We start from the raw sequence: 16,615 nt of genomic DNA, 5'->3' as shown, positions 1-16,615 counted from the left end.
TTTAATCTCTGTGGCTTTTTAAAAAAATTTTTTTTTAACGTTTATTTATTTTTGAGACAGAGAGAGACAGAGCATGAACGGGGGAGGGTCAGAGAGAGAGGGGGACACAGAATCTGAAACAGGCTCCAGGCTCTGAGCTGTCAGCACAGAGCCTGACGCGGGGCTCGAACTCACGGACTGCAAGATCATGACCTGAGCCGAAGTCGGACGCCCAAACAACTGAGCCACCCAGGCGCCCCTGTGGGGCTTTTAAATCTAAGCATTTCTTATTGCAGTGGCTAGATCTTGCAATATGATACTGACTGAGTAGGAGTGGTGTGAGTTTGCATCCTTGCCTTGCTCCTGATCTTAGGGGGAGAGTATTCAGTGTTTTACCATTAAGTATGTTGATAGTGGTAGGATTTTTGTAGCTGTCCTTCATCAGGTTGAGCAAATTCCCTTTCATTTCTAATTTCCTGAGGTGTTTTTTTTTTTTTTTTAATCATGAAAGGATGTTGTATTTTGCCAAATGCATCTACTGACTTGATGCAGCTTTTCTTCTTTAAGCTATTAATATGGTAGCTTAAATTGGTTGGTTTTGAATATTGAACCAGTTTTGTATTCCTTGGATAGCTCTACTTGGTCCTGGCATGTCATTATATTTTTATATTTGTCAAATTCCATTTGCTTTTCTTTTGTGGATGATTTTTGCATTGATATACATGATGGATAATGGTAATGTAGTTTTTGTGTTTTTTCTAGATTTGGCATCAGGTTAATGCTGGTCTCGTAAAATGAATTTGGAAGTATTCCTTCTTTTTCTTAGAGGAGGATTGTGTAGAATTGGTATTACTTCTTACATGTTTAATAAAATTCTGCAGTGAAGTCAGGTAGGCCTGGAGATTTGTCTGGAAGATTTGTAACTATGAATTCAATTTCCTTAATTTAGATTATTTCATTTGAGATGTTTTGATAGTTGGTGGTTTCAAGGAATTGGTATATTTCATCTGTACTTTCAAATTTATATGTGTAGCTCTGTCTTTATTATTCCCCAGTTATCTTTTTAAATTTGTAGTATCAAGTTTATTTATTTTGACAGTCTGACTTTTCAGATTTATTTGACAACCTAAGTTGTGAAATTTATGTGCATAGTGTTCATAGTATTCTCTTATTATTTTTTAATGGTTGCAGGATCTATAGTGTATTAGTTCTCTTTCATTCTTGATATTATTGGTAATTTGTGTCTTTTATTTTCTTTGCCAACTTTGCCTAGAGATTTACCAATTTTATTGATCTTTTCAAAGAATACTTTGCATTGATTTTCTCTATTTTTGTATTTTCACTTTTATTGATTTCTGCTCCTATCATTACTATTTTTTTGTTGTTGTTTATTTTGTGCTTATCTTTTCTTTTTCTAGTTTTTTTTTTTTTTTTTTTAAATTTTTTTTGGAGGGAGGGGGAGGGAGAGACTCACTCTCTCTGACTGAGCCAGCCAGGTACCCCTGGTCATTTGATACTTTTAATTATTTTGTTTTAACTTATGTGTTGTTTTTTTTTGTTTGTTTGTTTTGTTTTTACTGTAATTATTTATATATATTTTTTGTAGTTACTTGAAGTATTACAATACATATGCTTTTCACAATCTATTTAGAGTCAGTACTTTACCACTGTAAGCAGAATGTAGCAACCTTTTTACCATATTGTGCTCTCCCTCTTTTAGTTTTTATTAAAAAAAATTTTTTTTTAACGTTTATTTATTTTTGAGAGAGACAGAGCATGAGCAGGGGAGGGGCAGAGAGAATCTGAAGCAGGCTCCAGATTTTGAGCTGTCACTGCAGAGCCTGAGGTGGGGCTTGAACTCACAAACTGAGAGATCATGACCTGAGCTGAAGTCAGACCCTTAAACGACCGAGCCGCCCAGGCGCCCCTGTATATGTTTGACATATACATATATATGTGTGTATATGTGTGTGTGTGTGTATATTTAATTTAATTATTTACTATTTAATTATATTATTTAATATAATTATTAAATATATGTGTGTATATATACTTAATGTTTATTTTTGAGAGCAAGAAAGCATGAGTTGGGGAGGGGCAGAGAGAGAGGGAGACACAGAATCCGAAGTAGGCTCCAGGCTCTGAGCTGTCAGCATGGAGCCCGATATGGGGCTCGAACCCACTAACTGTGAGAACATGACCTGAGCTGAAGTTGGACACTCAACTGACTGAGCCACCTAGGTGTGCTCCAATTGTCAAAAATATTTTAGGGACCCCTGGGTGGCTCAGTTGGTTAATCGTCTGACTTCAGCTCAGGTCATGATCTCATGGTTTGTGGGTTTGAGCGCTGTATCATGCTCTGTGCTGACAGCTCGGAGCCTGGATCCTGCTTCGGATTCTGTGTCTTCTGTCTCTGCTCCTCCCCTGCTTGCACTCTTTGTGTGTGTCTCTCAAAAATAAATAAACGTTAAAAATATTTAAAAAATATTTTAAAGAACTGAGACAAAAAACCACTGGTTATATATACCCAGATACTTACCATTTCTTTTTTTCTCTTAAGTGTATTTTGAGAGAGAGAGAGAGAGAGAGAGAGAGACCTGGCGTAAGTGGAGGAGGGGCAGAGAGAGAGGGAGAGATAGTATCTCTGTGCTATGAGCACAGAGCCTAACATGGGGCTTGATCTCATGAATTGTGAGATCATGACCTGAGCCAAAATCGTGAGTCAGATGCTTCACTAACTGAGCCACCTTGGTGTCCTGATAGTTAACCATTTCTGTTGGTATTCCCTCATTTCTGATACTCTTAAGTTTTCTTCTGAAATGATTTTTCTTTTATTTGATTAACTTCTTTTACAGTTCTTTTTGAGTAGCTTTGCTGGCAAAATTTCTCTTTAGTATTCCTTCATTGAAGAATGCATTTCACCTTTCTTCTTCTTCTTTTTTTTTTTTTTTAACCTTTATTCTTGGTGGATATTTTTGTTGATATGGAATTTTTTTTCCCCTAGTACTTAAAAAATGGTCCACTTCCTAATGAACCCTGTGGTTTTTAATGGTAAATATATTACTTCCATGCAAATAATGTGTCCTTTTTCTCTGGTTGCTTTCAAGATTTTTCTTTGTTAGTTTTCAGCAGTTTATTGTGTTTGTGAATTTTAACTTGTTTTTTTGTGAAGTTTCCCCTGCCCGAAAAGAATATCTGCACTAATGCAAGGCATTGGAGTCAATTTTAGAGGTCTGCAAACCCTTATAGCTCTTGGGCTGTCTCCTAATTTTGTAAATAAAGTGTTACTGGAACACATCTACACCCATTTATTTACATGTTGGCTATGGCTGCTTTTGCACTAAGGGGCAGAGGTGAGTAATTGTGAGAGAGACCCTATGTCTTGTGAACCCTGAAATATTTACTAATCTGACCCTTTTCACAAGAAGTTTACTGATCTCTGGTGTAGATGGAGGAATTTGAGTTTTTCCTGTATTAAAATTTCCTACTTGAATTTTTTTTTTAACTTAGGCTTAAAAGTCATTTTACAAGTAGCTTCTATACAGAATTCTAAAAAGATGCAGTATGTGGTATGGGGTATGTGTCAGTGTTTTTTCCTTCTTTTTAAAAACCAGAAATGGGGTTGCCTATGTGGCTCAGTCACTTGAGCATCCAACTTTTGATTTTGGCCCAGGTCATGATCCCAGCATTCTGAGATTGAGCCCAGTGTTGGGCTCTGTGTTGAGTGTGTACCTTGCTTAAGATTCTCTCTCTCTCCCTCTGCCCCTCTTCCCTGCTGTTTCTCTCTCAAATAAAAAATAAATAAAAACCAACAATGACTTTCTAGCCAATTTTTTTGAAAACATAACAACCATTAGTTAAGCAATTTGAGTAATTTATTTGAGTAATTTATTTTCACATATTTTAAACTCATAGGGTAAATGAAATAAATGGTTTATGCCAAAATGGGATTTAAGGTTTTTTTTTTTTTAAATGTTTATTTATCTTGAGAGAGAGAGAGAGAGAGAGAGAGAGAGAGAGAGATCCCAAGTGGGTTCCACGTTTAGCAGCAGAGAGCCCGATATGGGGCTCGAACTTATGAACCGTGGGATCATGACCTGAGCTGATGTTAGATGTTTAACCCACTGAGCCACCCAGGTGCCCTGGGATTTTTTTAAAGGTAGTCTTGGGAGATACAATTTACAAATTGTTGTAAGTTTATCAGTGTTATTGGTAACAAAATATATTGAGTGTTGAATAGTAGTGCTGGTAAAATCATTAACTGGAGCAACATGAATAAAAGTATAACTCAAGACAGGATACTCGACAGGACTTTGAAAACATGTTTTCTCACTGAATGACACAATCAAGCTCAGGTATAGGTTTCTTGGTTTCTTCATCTCTTTTATGGACCTTCCTGTGCTTAAAATTGTTATAACCAAAAATAAATGTTGAATTTACCTTGTGAAACCTGTCCTCATTTTTGTTGTTGTTGTGCAAATGCTCAGTTTTGGGTCAGACTTAAATTTACATGGATTTCATTTTTAACTGAAACTAGAGAATTTCTGTCCTTTGTCTTGTTGCTTGCTCAATAAAAGACTTGTTCAAACATGTAAGAAGTTGAAAAGTTCCACAAAGTATTCTTTTGTCCATTGCAAGATATTTTTCTTTCACAGGAATCTAGGACTTTTTAAAAAAAAAAGATTTTATTTTTTGGGGGGCACCTGGGTGGCTCAGTCGGTTAAGTGTCCGACTTTGGCTCAGGTCATGATCTCACCGTTCGTGAGTTCGAGCCCCGTTTCGCACTCTGCTGACAGCTCAGAGCTTGGAGCCTGTTTCAGATTCTGTGTCTCCCTCTCTTTCTGCCCCTTTCCTCCCCTGCTCTATCTCCTTCAAAAATAAATAAACATTAGAAATTTAGAAAAGTAAATAAAAGATTTTATTTAAAAATTTTTTTAAATGTTTATTTTTGAGAGAACACAAGTCAGGGAGGGGCAGAGAGAGGGGGACAGGAGATCTGAAGCAGGCTCCATGCTGATGGCAGCCAGCTCGATGTGGGACTTGAGCTCACAACCCCAAGATCAAGAGTTGCATGCTCTACTGACTGACCACCGGTGCACCCCATCTAAGACTTTTCTAGGGGGAGATCAGTAAATCTCATCTTGAGCATGCTGTCAGACTACATTAACAAAGCTCTTCCTCTCAAAAGTAAAGTCTTCAGGTTGAGTAAAAGATTGAGAGAAAGGGTCTTTAGTGGGTTCAGTAATCTTCCCTCAAAATTCATGTCTACGTGAATCCTTAGACTGTGATTATATTTGGAAATAGGACCTTTACAGATGTAATTAAGATGAGGTCTATAAGCTAGGAGATCCTTCAGTGGAGTATGGCTGATAATACCCTCTACTTTCTTCCCTCTGTGCAATAGAGCCTTCACTGCTTACGTATGGCTTTCCCTAGCTAAGGTCAGAAACTGGCAACGAACTCATCTGAATGAACATAGTCCTGTTCCATGCTGCTATACTGGCCTGAAGAAATTGTCAACAAGACTGCTTAGTAACTGTGCATGACTGAGTGCTAGTATTGGATAATATAAGAAGTTCAAAAAACAGTGCTGACTTTTTTTTAGCCAAGATCTGGTGAGGAATCTCCAGTGACATTCTATCGTATTCTCTAGGGTTGTGTGGAAGCCCATTTGGAAACTCTGGTATAGAGTCTTACTCACATTTTATACCTCTCTGGAGAAATTTTAACAAAATTATAATTTTTATGAATTGTCACTTAAGTGCACATCTCTAAAACAGTAAAGCAGAATTTGCAGTTTGTTTTACAAAATTTTATAGTTATGTGTGGGGGCAGGGCACATATGGGAAATGTAAGTACCTTCCTTTGCTAGAAACCTAAAATTGCTTTAAAAAAAAGAATAGTTTTAAAAAATATGGTTAGGATGCCTGGGTGGCTCAGTTGGTTAAGCATTGACTTCGGCTCAGGTCATGATCTCGTGGTTTGTGGGTTCAAGCCCTGCGTCGGGCTTTGTGCTGACAGCTCAGAGCCTGGAGCCTGTTTCGGATTCTGTGTCTCCCTGTCTCTTTCTGCATCTCCCCTGCTCGCTCGCTCTCTCTCTCTCTCTCTCTCTCTCTCTCTCTCTCTCTCTCTGTCTCTCAAAAATAAATAAGCATTATTTATTATTTATTTATTTATAAAAAATATTATTAATGAGTTTTGGAGATTTGAAATGATCTTTGCAAGTTCTTACCCAATTTTACTCTGAGTTTCTATAATTTGTGTTTCTTTCCATTTTACCTAGATACCAGAATCGCTAGGTACATATTCCTGTTTTATTGTATTACAGAGATTATCCTGTATGCTAACATGTATTTCAAACCTCTGTTTCTGAGACTGAACTATAGAAATTTTTGTCTTGTTTTATGTAGGTAATGAGTTAGTTCCTAATCAGTTTTGTAATGCCTCCAAGCTGTCTGTTAGAGTCCAAAAGAGCTATAACAATCTGGGATTAAGAATGTCAACCCAATATTCATTGATCATGACATGCTTTATAGTTGTTCTGGAGATTGAGGACTAGGACCCTGATTTATTTCCATTTTTCTGCTTTTGTATCATTAGGCAGTAGCAGTGCTAGTTTCTGGGATGTTCTGTAGAGTTGTGGTGGGAGTTTAGGATGAGATATACTGGCAGGATTACTTGCCCACAGGGAAATATCTTCTCTCTTGGAATAAAAATTTCACAATTGATCATTCTTCAAAGTCTTTTTTACAGAAACTCTATTTGTAGCAGAAACACTTAATATTAATCTAATAAGTCTATGAATTTAAGTGTAGAAACTGATGTTATCTTCAAAAAAATTTATTTGGTATTATATTCAAAGCTTCGTGCCCATCTGTCCTGTCTTTTGTAAGTCTTCTTGAAATTCCACTGTAACTTATTCTGAGAAATTTTATGGTTCATTTATTTACTGACTTTCTCCATTAAAATACCCTTCTGATACTGATTCAGCAGAAACTTCAGAAAACATCGATCTTCAACGGTAGTTGATGGTGTGTTCTCGGTGAGGATTGAACTAGAGGCTTTACTAGTTCTGTTAACCTGGGTTATAGTTTTCCATAATTTTATCTCATCTATAAAAGACCTCAAAAACTTTTGTGGTAATTACCTAGAAACTGTCCATGGTGACTTTATGCTTATTGAATTTTGCACAAAATGACAAATACTGAATTTTTAAAAATTTTGTTCTGAACACTTTATGAAATAGTATAGTACAAAGAACTTCCCTGTACATTTCACCCTGTTCTACCAATTTTAATTTTAAATACTTCACCACATTTGCTTGTCATTTCCGCACATATATACATACTTTTGCTCTGTTGAGAATACGTTGCATATATCATGCCCCTTTACCCTTTACTATTTCTAGGTTTATTTGTTTTCTTTTTTTTTTTTTTTTTAAGTTTTATTTACTTAATTAATCTCTGTACCCAGCGTGGGGCTTGAACTCATGACCCTGAGATCATGAGTCTCCTGCTCTTCCAACTGAGCCAGCCAGGAGCCCCTGTTTATTTCTAAGAACAATTATATTCTCCATAGTTGTCAAGTTCTGATAATTTCATATTGATACTTTTATCTAAGCTATAGTACATATTGCAAGTTTATCAGTTGTTCTAATAATGTCCTTTAGAGCAATCTTTTTCCATTCCAGGATTAAATACTGTATTTAGCTTCCATTTAAACATGTATTTTTAATGGACTATTGGCCTTTAAACCTAAGTGTTGAATTTTTGTTCTTTTGACAGCTAAACCAGGTGGACAGGTGAAATGTCAGTATATATCTGCGGTGGATAAAGTTATATTTGTGGATGATTATGCAGTAGGGTGTAGGAAGGACCTTAATGGAATCTTGTTGTTAGACACTGCTCTGCAAACTCCAGTTTCAAAGCAGGATGATGTGGTTCAGCTTGAATTACCTGTTACAGAGGTAAGTTGAAATAAGTATCAGTGTACTTTTCTACTTAATATAATTTCAGACCTGTTACTTGTTAAATGGAATTAGGTTGTCCTTTGACAACATTATATATGTACCCCTTCTTGTACATATAGAATAAAGAATTGACTTCTAGATCACAAGTTTGTTTAATTCCTCTGTGTAATTAATTGACGTTTATTGAAGTATTTAAGTGTAAACCGTACAGGTTAAATTGTGATAGAGATCCCAAAATACAGTGACTTAAGCAATATCTTTTTTTTTTTTTTTTTTTCAGTAACAGTGCAGGGCTAAGGGTAGGGGTAACTTTACTTCCCTCAACAGTTAGCTTCCATCTCCTGAGTCCAAGACAGCTGCTCCCAGTCTCATTAGTATTTCCCAGTCATAGCGAAAGGAAGGGCAAAAGGCCAGGGGAGCACTCAGGGAAGGGGTGTGACCCCTCCCTCCTTCTCTCCCTTTGTTTCTACTTTTTCTCCCCTCCTTCCCTTCCATTTTCCCTCTCTCCTTCATTCCTTCTTGATCTCTTTCATAACCTCTCTCATATACATCCTTTTCATGCTCATCTCCTTGGCCAGAATTTAGTCACATGGTCACATCAAGCTGAGAAGACTGAGAAAGAAGAGGTAGTTCTTTATTTTTTTAAAAATATAAAAGAAAGGAGTTATCTTTGCTATGTATCATGTCTCTTAACAATCCCAGTTTAAAATTTTACCTCTATGTATTTTTCTGTAGTGTTACATATTCATTACTTAATTTGTAAGTCCACCTTAATTTAAATTATTTTGTGTGTGCATTGATGTTCATGTAATTTAAAAGTACATTTTTCAAAGTTACTGGATTAAATCATCTTAAGTAGAATATAAAAGATTATAATGCTGTGTTCCGTAATAAAGTCAGGTACCATTTTTGTCTTCATACCAATTTGTTAATTATGAAGTGTTTTGCATTTGGTGGATTGATATGATTAGTTGATAAAACGAGTTTATAAAAATAGCATATTTTCCATTTTTAGGACATGAAAAGTATCAGTGTGTAAAAATAAAGTGCAGTATAAATGTTTTTATTCTCTTTTTGGAAGGCTATTAAAAAAAGATACCGATACATATATATATCAACTTAGATTTCATATTTAGTGTTATATCACAGTTATCAGTTATATGTTAATATTGAAAGAATGTTGCTGGAAGTCTGAATTCTAAAAAGAGAGTAGTCCTCTTTTTGTCATCAGAATATCTGGATCTGGGGTCTTGTCTAAAATTTTTGGACAGATGGGGCACTTGGATAAGCCAACTGTGGCTCAGTTGGATAAGCATCCAACCTGGTTTCACCTTGGCTCATGATCTCACCGTTTGTGAGTTTGAGTCCTACATGGGGCTCTGCGTTGAAAGTGTGGAGCCTGCTTGGGATTGTCTCTCTCTCTCTCTCTGCCTCTTCCCCACTTGGTCTCTCTCTCTCTCTCTCTCTGTGTGTGCCAAACTTAAAAAATAAATAAATACAGTTTTTGGACAGAGAATTAGTTTTAGTTGTATTGAACATTTTTTCATCTTAATTTGAGGAATTTATACTAGATGATGACTTAAGGCTGATATCTTAATAAAGGATATAATACAATGAAAGATGGTATCAAACTGTTCAGGTTTTAAAAAGAACTATAGAATTACAATAAAATATTGGAATGTTTATAATGAAATAGATCCTCAAGTCAGTATTTTTCATTCTCTACTGACTGAAATATTAGGTATTTACCTGACTTTTACCACCTTCTTCCCCTTGTTGACCTTTAACATCCACTTGCTGATTTCTCTCTATTTACCTAAATAATTACAACTGTGTTGTTCACATAATATTGTTTGTAGACCTTCCACCATCCCAGGCATCCTTTACTGTACCACATTAGTTTGTCACTGTCTTCACTGAAGTATGGGGTCCTAGGTTTGGTTAGATCAGTGTGGATGTATTCTTTTCCATATGTTGACCACGCATTTCTGTTAAGATAGTTCATTTTGAATATGTGGGTAACAATACAGAGGGCTCTTTTATATTACCTGATGACTTAGTGAATGCCCCTGTTATGGTTTTGCTTACTTTGAGTATTTAAAACTCATTGAAAGATTTTACATTTATCTCTTTAAAATTTTATCTTTCATTTTATTTTTAAATGTTTATTTTTGAGAGAGAGAGAGAGAGACAGACAGACAGAGGCAGGCAGAGAGAGAGGGAGACAGAGGATCCGAAGTGGGCTTGGCATGAACAGCACAGAGCCTGTTGCAGGGCTCAAACTCACGAACTGAGATCATGACCTGAGCTGAAGTTGGTGCCCAACTGACAGAACCATTCATTCAGGCGCCCCTACCTTTCATTTTTGAGCATGGTGTCAGTTTGTCCAGTTTTTTTATTATTATTATTATTATCTTGCTGTGGTTTATTAATAGCTCCCATGTATTGAAGCTTTATTCTGTGATACTACACTGAATACATTGCTTTATCTCATTTAATTTTTAACAGCCCTTCAGATCAATATATGGTTAAGTTTGTTTAAAAAAGTAAAAGCAGTATGGTACTTGTTAGAATCATTACGAATTAAAATATTTGAATAAGGATCTGAGTGTAACATTTTTTTGTTGTGTTTAATTTTCTGTGTTCATCTTTTTTTTTTTTTTAATTTAGGCACAGCAGCTCTTATCAGCATGTTTAGAAAAGGTAGATATTTCTAGTACGGAGGGTTATGATTTGTTCATCACACAGCTCAAAGATGGTTTAAAAAATACATCCCATGAGACTGCAGCAAACCATAAAGTTGCTAAGGTAAGAGGTTAAAACAAAATTACCTTGTTTGGGATTATTTCACACCTCCATACTTTTGCCTTTCTCTGTCTTTCCCATACTCTCCATCTCCCCTTGAAAATATTCCAGTTCTAGATTTTTCCTCTCCTTTAGGGAAAAAAATGTGTTTATAAGTCACCTCAAGTTGAAACTTTTTACTGAGGTTTAACTTCAGGTTATGGGAACTGTTTTGCTTAACTTTGTTCCTAAAGCTTCTGTGCTTGGTGGCTCTATGTTGGTTGAGAGGCTTAAAGAGAGCTCCTTGTCAGGTGATGAGCTTCAGTGAGAAATGGAATATGTATTTGAAAATGGGGGCCATTTGGGTTTTTGTTGAAATAATCTTGGGGTGATGTGACTAGTATGTCTGTGCCAGATGATGCATTGAATTAAATCCTTGGGTATATTTTACTGATTTTTCTTTTTTGTCTAAGTTATAAATGCGATACATATAAAATTTCTGTACCAAAGAATGTAAGGTAGAAAGTAAAAACCGTTTTCCTAAAAATAATTTTTGTGCTTATAAATACCTTTTTTCTCAAGTACAGTTGTAACTATACAGAAATGTCGTGATGTACTGTCATCTGTTGGGGCTGCGTAACAATACCACTAGCTGGGTAGCATATATACAACAGAAATTTATTGCCCACAGTTCTGAAGGCAGGGAAGTGCAAGATCAAGGTGGCAGCATGGTTGCCTTCTGATGAAGTTCTTCTTGGTTCATACTTGGCTCCTTCTCATTGTGTCCTGACATGCTGGAAAGATCAGGGGCTCCTTCTGGAGCCTCTTTTATAAAGGCATTAATCCCATTAATGAGGGCTCTAGTCTCATGACTTAAGTACCTCCCAAAAGCCTTACCAGTACTGATACCATCCACCACCTTTGGGGGTTAGGATTTCAACAGATGAATTTTGCTGAGGGAAACACACATTCAGACTGTAGCATGTATCTTGCTTTTTTTTTTTTTTTTTTTAATTTTTTTTTAACGTTTATTTATTTTTGAGACAGAGAGAGGCAGAGCATGAACGGGGGAGGGTCAGAGAGAGAGGGAGACACAGAATCCAAAGCAGGCTCCAGGCTCTGAGCCATCAGCCCAGAGCCCGACGCGGGGCTCGAACTCACGGACTGTGAGATTGTGACCTGAATTGAAGTCGGACGCTTAACCGACTGAGCCACCCAGGCGCCCCTGTATCTTGCTTTTTAAATTTAAGAATGTATCTTGAGTATCTTTGATATTAATCGTCAGATCAGCTGTATCCTTCCTGATACTGAGTTTTTAATATAGATTTACAATGATACATTAACTTTTATTCCATTGATGAGACATTTAGTAAAATAGAAACCATACTATGCATTTCAACAGAGAGAATCTATCATAAAGAATTGATTTTAACCTGTGTTTGGAAATTGAAAAAGTGAAATGGAAACCGTGAGTAAACACACAGATAGTAACTACGGGAAGCAGCTCTCACCTTGGTCTGGAGGAACAAGAAATGAGGGTTGTCAGCACATACAGGCTTAGAGAATAGGCCCTATGGGTCTGGGACTCAGACTTCTCAGGAGGAGCTGCTGCCCAGCTGGTACCTCAGGAGTTTGGGGATTGGAGTTTGTGGAGCTGAGACACAGATCTCTGAAGAGAGGTGCAGCTTGGCTGGTGTTACTGCTTCTGAGGAGCTCTGTGAGACTGGTTCTGGGAATGCTGAATAAACAAAACAAAATGCTGGAGACTGTAAGAATCAACTGCTGCCACCAGGTCCTGTGCTGAAACAGCGTTGACAGTAGTGACAAGGAATAGCAAGGGGAAGTCGTCCGCCCCCCGCCCCCCCCCCCCCCCCCATCGTGCTTTCGAGTTTCCATCCTGTGTTCCTTGTGTCAGAACCTGACAGACAGGAAACCGGCTGGCAAAGAAGAAATGCAGTTTGCAGAGTCCTAGCCCTAGCATGATAGGGAAGAGAAATAAAGGGTCCATTTGGAGCTGAGAGATCATAGTTTGATAATTGGCACAGCGTACCCTTTGACTGTTCACCATCTCCATACACACTTTCTGTACATACCTGAACCTTTAATACTGATACAACAAGAATACGATGCTTTTACTTTTTATAAATGAAGATTCCCTCTCCTTGTCCCCAGAAATGAGAGACACAAAGTTCCAAAAATATTTTACGTATCCCTAGGTGATAGTAGCTACTAAAATTTAGTTATGTTTAGGTCTCAACCGTATAGTGACACTAATACAATGTGTATAATTTGTCAGTTTCCTCAGGAGTAGATGTTTTTTTGATGAGCATTTGTGTATTTCATAAATATTTTCACATTCTATGTTTATTTTGAGAGGTCTGTACATAGACCTTTACCCTTGGCTACAATCCTGATGTTTCCAAATGCCTGACCATCCAGCCAAAACATTAGCTACTGTCCATTAATCAGTGAGGATCTTTACTTATGGGCAGTACTCAATCCAGACGAAGAGAACAGCCAATATACTGGTTGAAGTCCTGCCCACTGAGAAGATTTACCTTCACTACTATCCTGATTGAGGTTGTGATGTTGTAGCTATCACTTTAGGGTGGTACAGATGTGCAGAACCATCTGTAAATCAGAGCCAAAGTTTTTCTTCCACGTTTACCTTCTATGTAGTTCTCTGTGAAGCCATCAATGCTGAATGAGAAGGCGGGATTATAACAAGAGTAGGTACTGAAGAAGTCTGAGTTACTTGCTTTATTCACCTTGTCCAAAACTGGCCTTTTGGACTTTCTCAAGACTGATTTATAAATCACCTAATGAAGGAAACTTGTATTTTGTGCCCAGTATTATGGTTTGGTGTATAACATCTATATAACATAGAACATCTAGTTTGTGTTGGGCAGCTCTGATCGCACAGACACATATTTCATGGATTGGTATTAATTTCTGTCAGGACTGGGAAGCCAGAAACTGTTCTCAAAAGAACAGTTATTTACAGAAGAGGGCATGGCTTTACCCTAATGTTTGCACTGGTAGTTGTTCCAGTGTAGCTTGTCAGATAGGCCTTTCAGGATTTTCACTTGCCACACACACTTCTCATGTCATTGAATGTGTTCACTGGTACAGATGGCAGAATATCTCGTGATTCAGCCAGGACCTGCTACAGAGCTTCTTGTTCTGTGCCTCATGTATTCTTTGAAAATTGATAGAGTGGCACACTCACATATACTGAATATTGGGTCCAGAATCCAGTTAGGCCTACCAAGCATTGTGCCTCTTTTTCAGTATTTGCTTCTGTAAGTTGAAGCAACTTGTCTTTCACCTTGGAAGGACTATCCTGACATGCTCAGTCCACTGTACCTCCAGAAACTTCACAGAAGCTGTAGGACTCTGAGTTTTTCTGGGTATTAGTGATCCTCTCTGGCTTGCGTGTCTTACTAAGGCATGTAAGTTCCTTGCTACTTTCTCCTCATCCAGACCAATCACCGTCATGCTATAGTGTGTTACAGCATGATGTAGTAGACCAGTGTGGTGGTCTGCAGGATGTTAAGTTCATCAAGATTTCTGCAGATTAGATACGCTAAAGAGCATGAGATACAGTCCCAGGGTAAGACTGAAGCTTGGGTGTTACTGCCATATAAAAGCAGTTTACTTTTGGATGGTCCTTAAAAATTGGTATAAAGAAAGAGTATTTCACAAAACTGTAACTGCCTACCAGATATCAAGGGATTTGTTGACTTCTCCAGTAAAGATACGTCATCTGGAACAGCAGCTGCAATTGAAGTCACCTGATAGTTTATAATCCACAGTTTTTCTTTCCGATCCATTTACATTTTGCATTGGCCAAACAGGCCAATTAATGAAGGTGAGATAAATGAAAATGAAGTTAAATGAAGGTGAGATAGTTTGAATTCCCCTGTATCTATCAGGTCTCTTAAAGTGGCATTAATCTCAGAGATTTCCTCAAGAATGTGGTATTGTTCTGGTTTAGTAGCTTTCTAGAGAATGGAAGTTCTAGGTGCTTCCGCTTGGCCTTTGTTCCTTTACTACTTTTTAGAGAGGACCAGAGAAACAATGTGGAAATTTTTCTAGTTGTCTGTTTTATATCTCTTCCTATTATGCATTTGGTAATGGGACAAATAACTACAACACAGGTACGGGGATCCACAGAGCTCACTGAGACAACTTTGGGAAAAAACTCCATTAATCACTTGACCACCACAAATCCCCACTTTCACTAGTGGACCACAGTGATGTTTTAAATTAGTTCAGTGCTACTGCTTTGTAGTGCCTGAAAGATCATAATATTTTCTATTTCCTCATGGACAGTGACTGTAGTGAATGTCGTCTACAGGTGCTTTTGGGGAAGGCTTGAAGTATGATTTACAGTGAAGTGGGGCAATATTGTAGTATCCTTTCTCAAGGGGATTCAAGCAAGAGGCTCTGGACCTATGAATGGGTTAGTTCTAGAAACAAAGTAAGAGGCTTTCAATTTCTTTCTGTCTCTCTTTTTAGCAAGATAAGTCGTGTCTCTATCCACAAGTTTTTCTAGTTAGATAAGTAATAATTTAGTAGGCTGCCTAGAATGTACTAGACACCGTGGAAACCATAGGTGAGCAAAGATAGGATATAAAAATGAAATGGTTTTATAGACTTACTTCTCTGGAAGGATAATACTGAACATCTTCGCTTTCTAACTTTTAAAATAATTTTTATGTTAAATAATTATAGTTAATATTTGTTGAATGCTTACTGTATTAAAGATTGTACCAATTCTCACTTGAATTTTCTTAAGAACATTATGTGAGTAGGTATTTGTTTTTCCCCATATCACAGAAGCAGGAGAATGAAGTTAATTTGATCAGGGTCACATAGTTGATGATGAAGATGGTCTTGGAATCCAAGTCTGTGTAACTACAACGTCTGTGCTTTTAGTTGCTTCGCTGAATTAACTAACAACAAATACATAAGAGTCTGCTAAACTGAAGTAAATCCTCATATGCCAAGTAGTGATACACTGTACAAGTATATAAGTATATATATATATATATATATATACATATACACACACACACACACACACACACACACATATACACGCACACACAAGTATTATATATACAAGTATATATACAAGTATATTCACAAGTATATACACAAGTATGTTCTTATGAGTGGAGATGTTTGAGTGCCTAGTTTGTGCTTAACATTGTAAATGTGCTGGAGGAATATGAAAAACAACAGATGATTTTCGTTATCCTCAATTGTTGATGCATACGTAAGAAGATGTGCTACCATCAGGTTCTAAACTTTTTCTAATTGAGGTTTCATTTTTTTCTATAATTGCAAGTTTCTGCTTTAAATGTTGAGTTAATAGAGTAAACTGACCTGAAACTGATAAGTAGTTCTTTATTTTGTAATGTATAAGTTATAGTTTTGGTTTAAACTGTTGAATACATTTTTCTTTACTTTCATTCCCAATTTATTTCAGTGGGCCACAGTTACATTTCATCTTCCTCATCATGTGTTGAAGTCCATTGCCAGTGCCATTGTGAATGAACTCAAGAAAATAAATCAAAATGTTGCTGCCTTACCTGTGGCATCCTCAGTGATGGACAGATTGTCTTACCTCTTACCTAGTGCTCGTCCAGAACTTGGAGTGGGGCCAGGCCGTTCTGTGGACAGGTATAACCTTGCTTATGAAGAGATGTGACAGTGAAATTGAACCAATTAGGTTTTGATTAACCAAGAATAACAAAAATTTAATTATGATTGAAAATGTATTTCAAAATAATTTTGAAAACCATTCAGATTCTCGTATCAAAATACTGAAGTGAATTAGTATTTGAATTGCGATTAAATAATTTCTTTTGGTGC

The 16,615-nt window shown here is 36.9% G+C and overlaps 1 protein-coding gene across 9 annotated transcripts in view; it reads left to right on the top strand.

Annotated features, from left to right (window-relative positions):
• The window catches only part of BIRC6 (baculoviral IAP repeat containing 6), a 223,543-nt gene that overhangs the window by 19,009 nt on the left and 187,919 nt on the right, over positions 1–16,615 (top strand). For all 9 annotated transcript variants that reach the window (XR_006215936.1, XM_042982203.1, XM_042982202.1 and 6 more), the window contains exons 2-4: positions 7,764–7,945; positions 10,619–10,756; positions 16,230–16,423. Coding sequence is in view for 8 of the 9 variants with exons in the window: in XM_042982203.1 (XP_042838137.1) it covers positions 7,764–7,945; positions 10,619–10,756; positions 16,230–16,423 (514 nt within the window). In the remaining variant the exon portion in view is untranslated. The remainder of the gene's footprint in view (positions 1–7,763; positions 7,946–10,618; positions 10,757–16,229; positions 16,424–16,615) is intronic.

This window comes from Panthera tigris, chromosome A3 (genome assembly GCF_018350195.1).
Source record: "Panthera tigris isolate Pti1 chromosome A3, P.tigris_Pti1_mat1.1, whole genome shotgun sequence".
NCBI classification, from domain to species: Eukaryota; Metazoa; Chordata; class Mammalia; order Carnivora; family Felidae; genus Panthera; species Panthera tigris.
The sequence above is the reverse complement of the archived record's forward strand: the minus strand, read 5'-3'. Positions and strand labels throughout refer to the sequence as shown.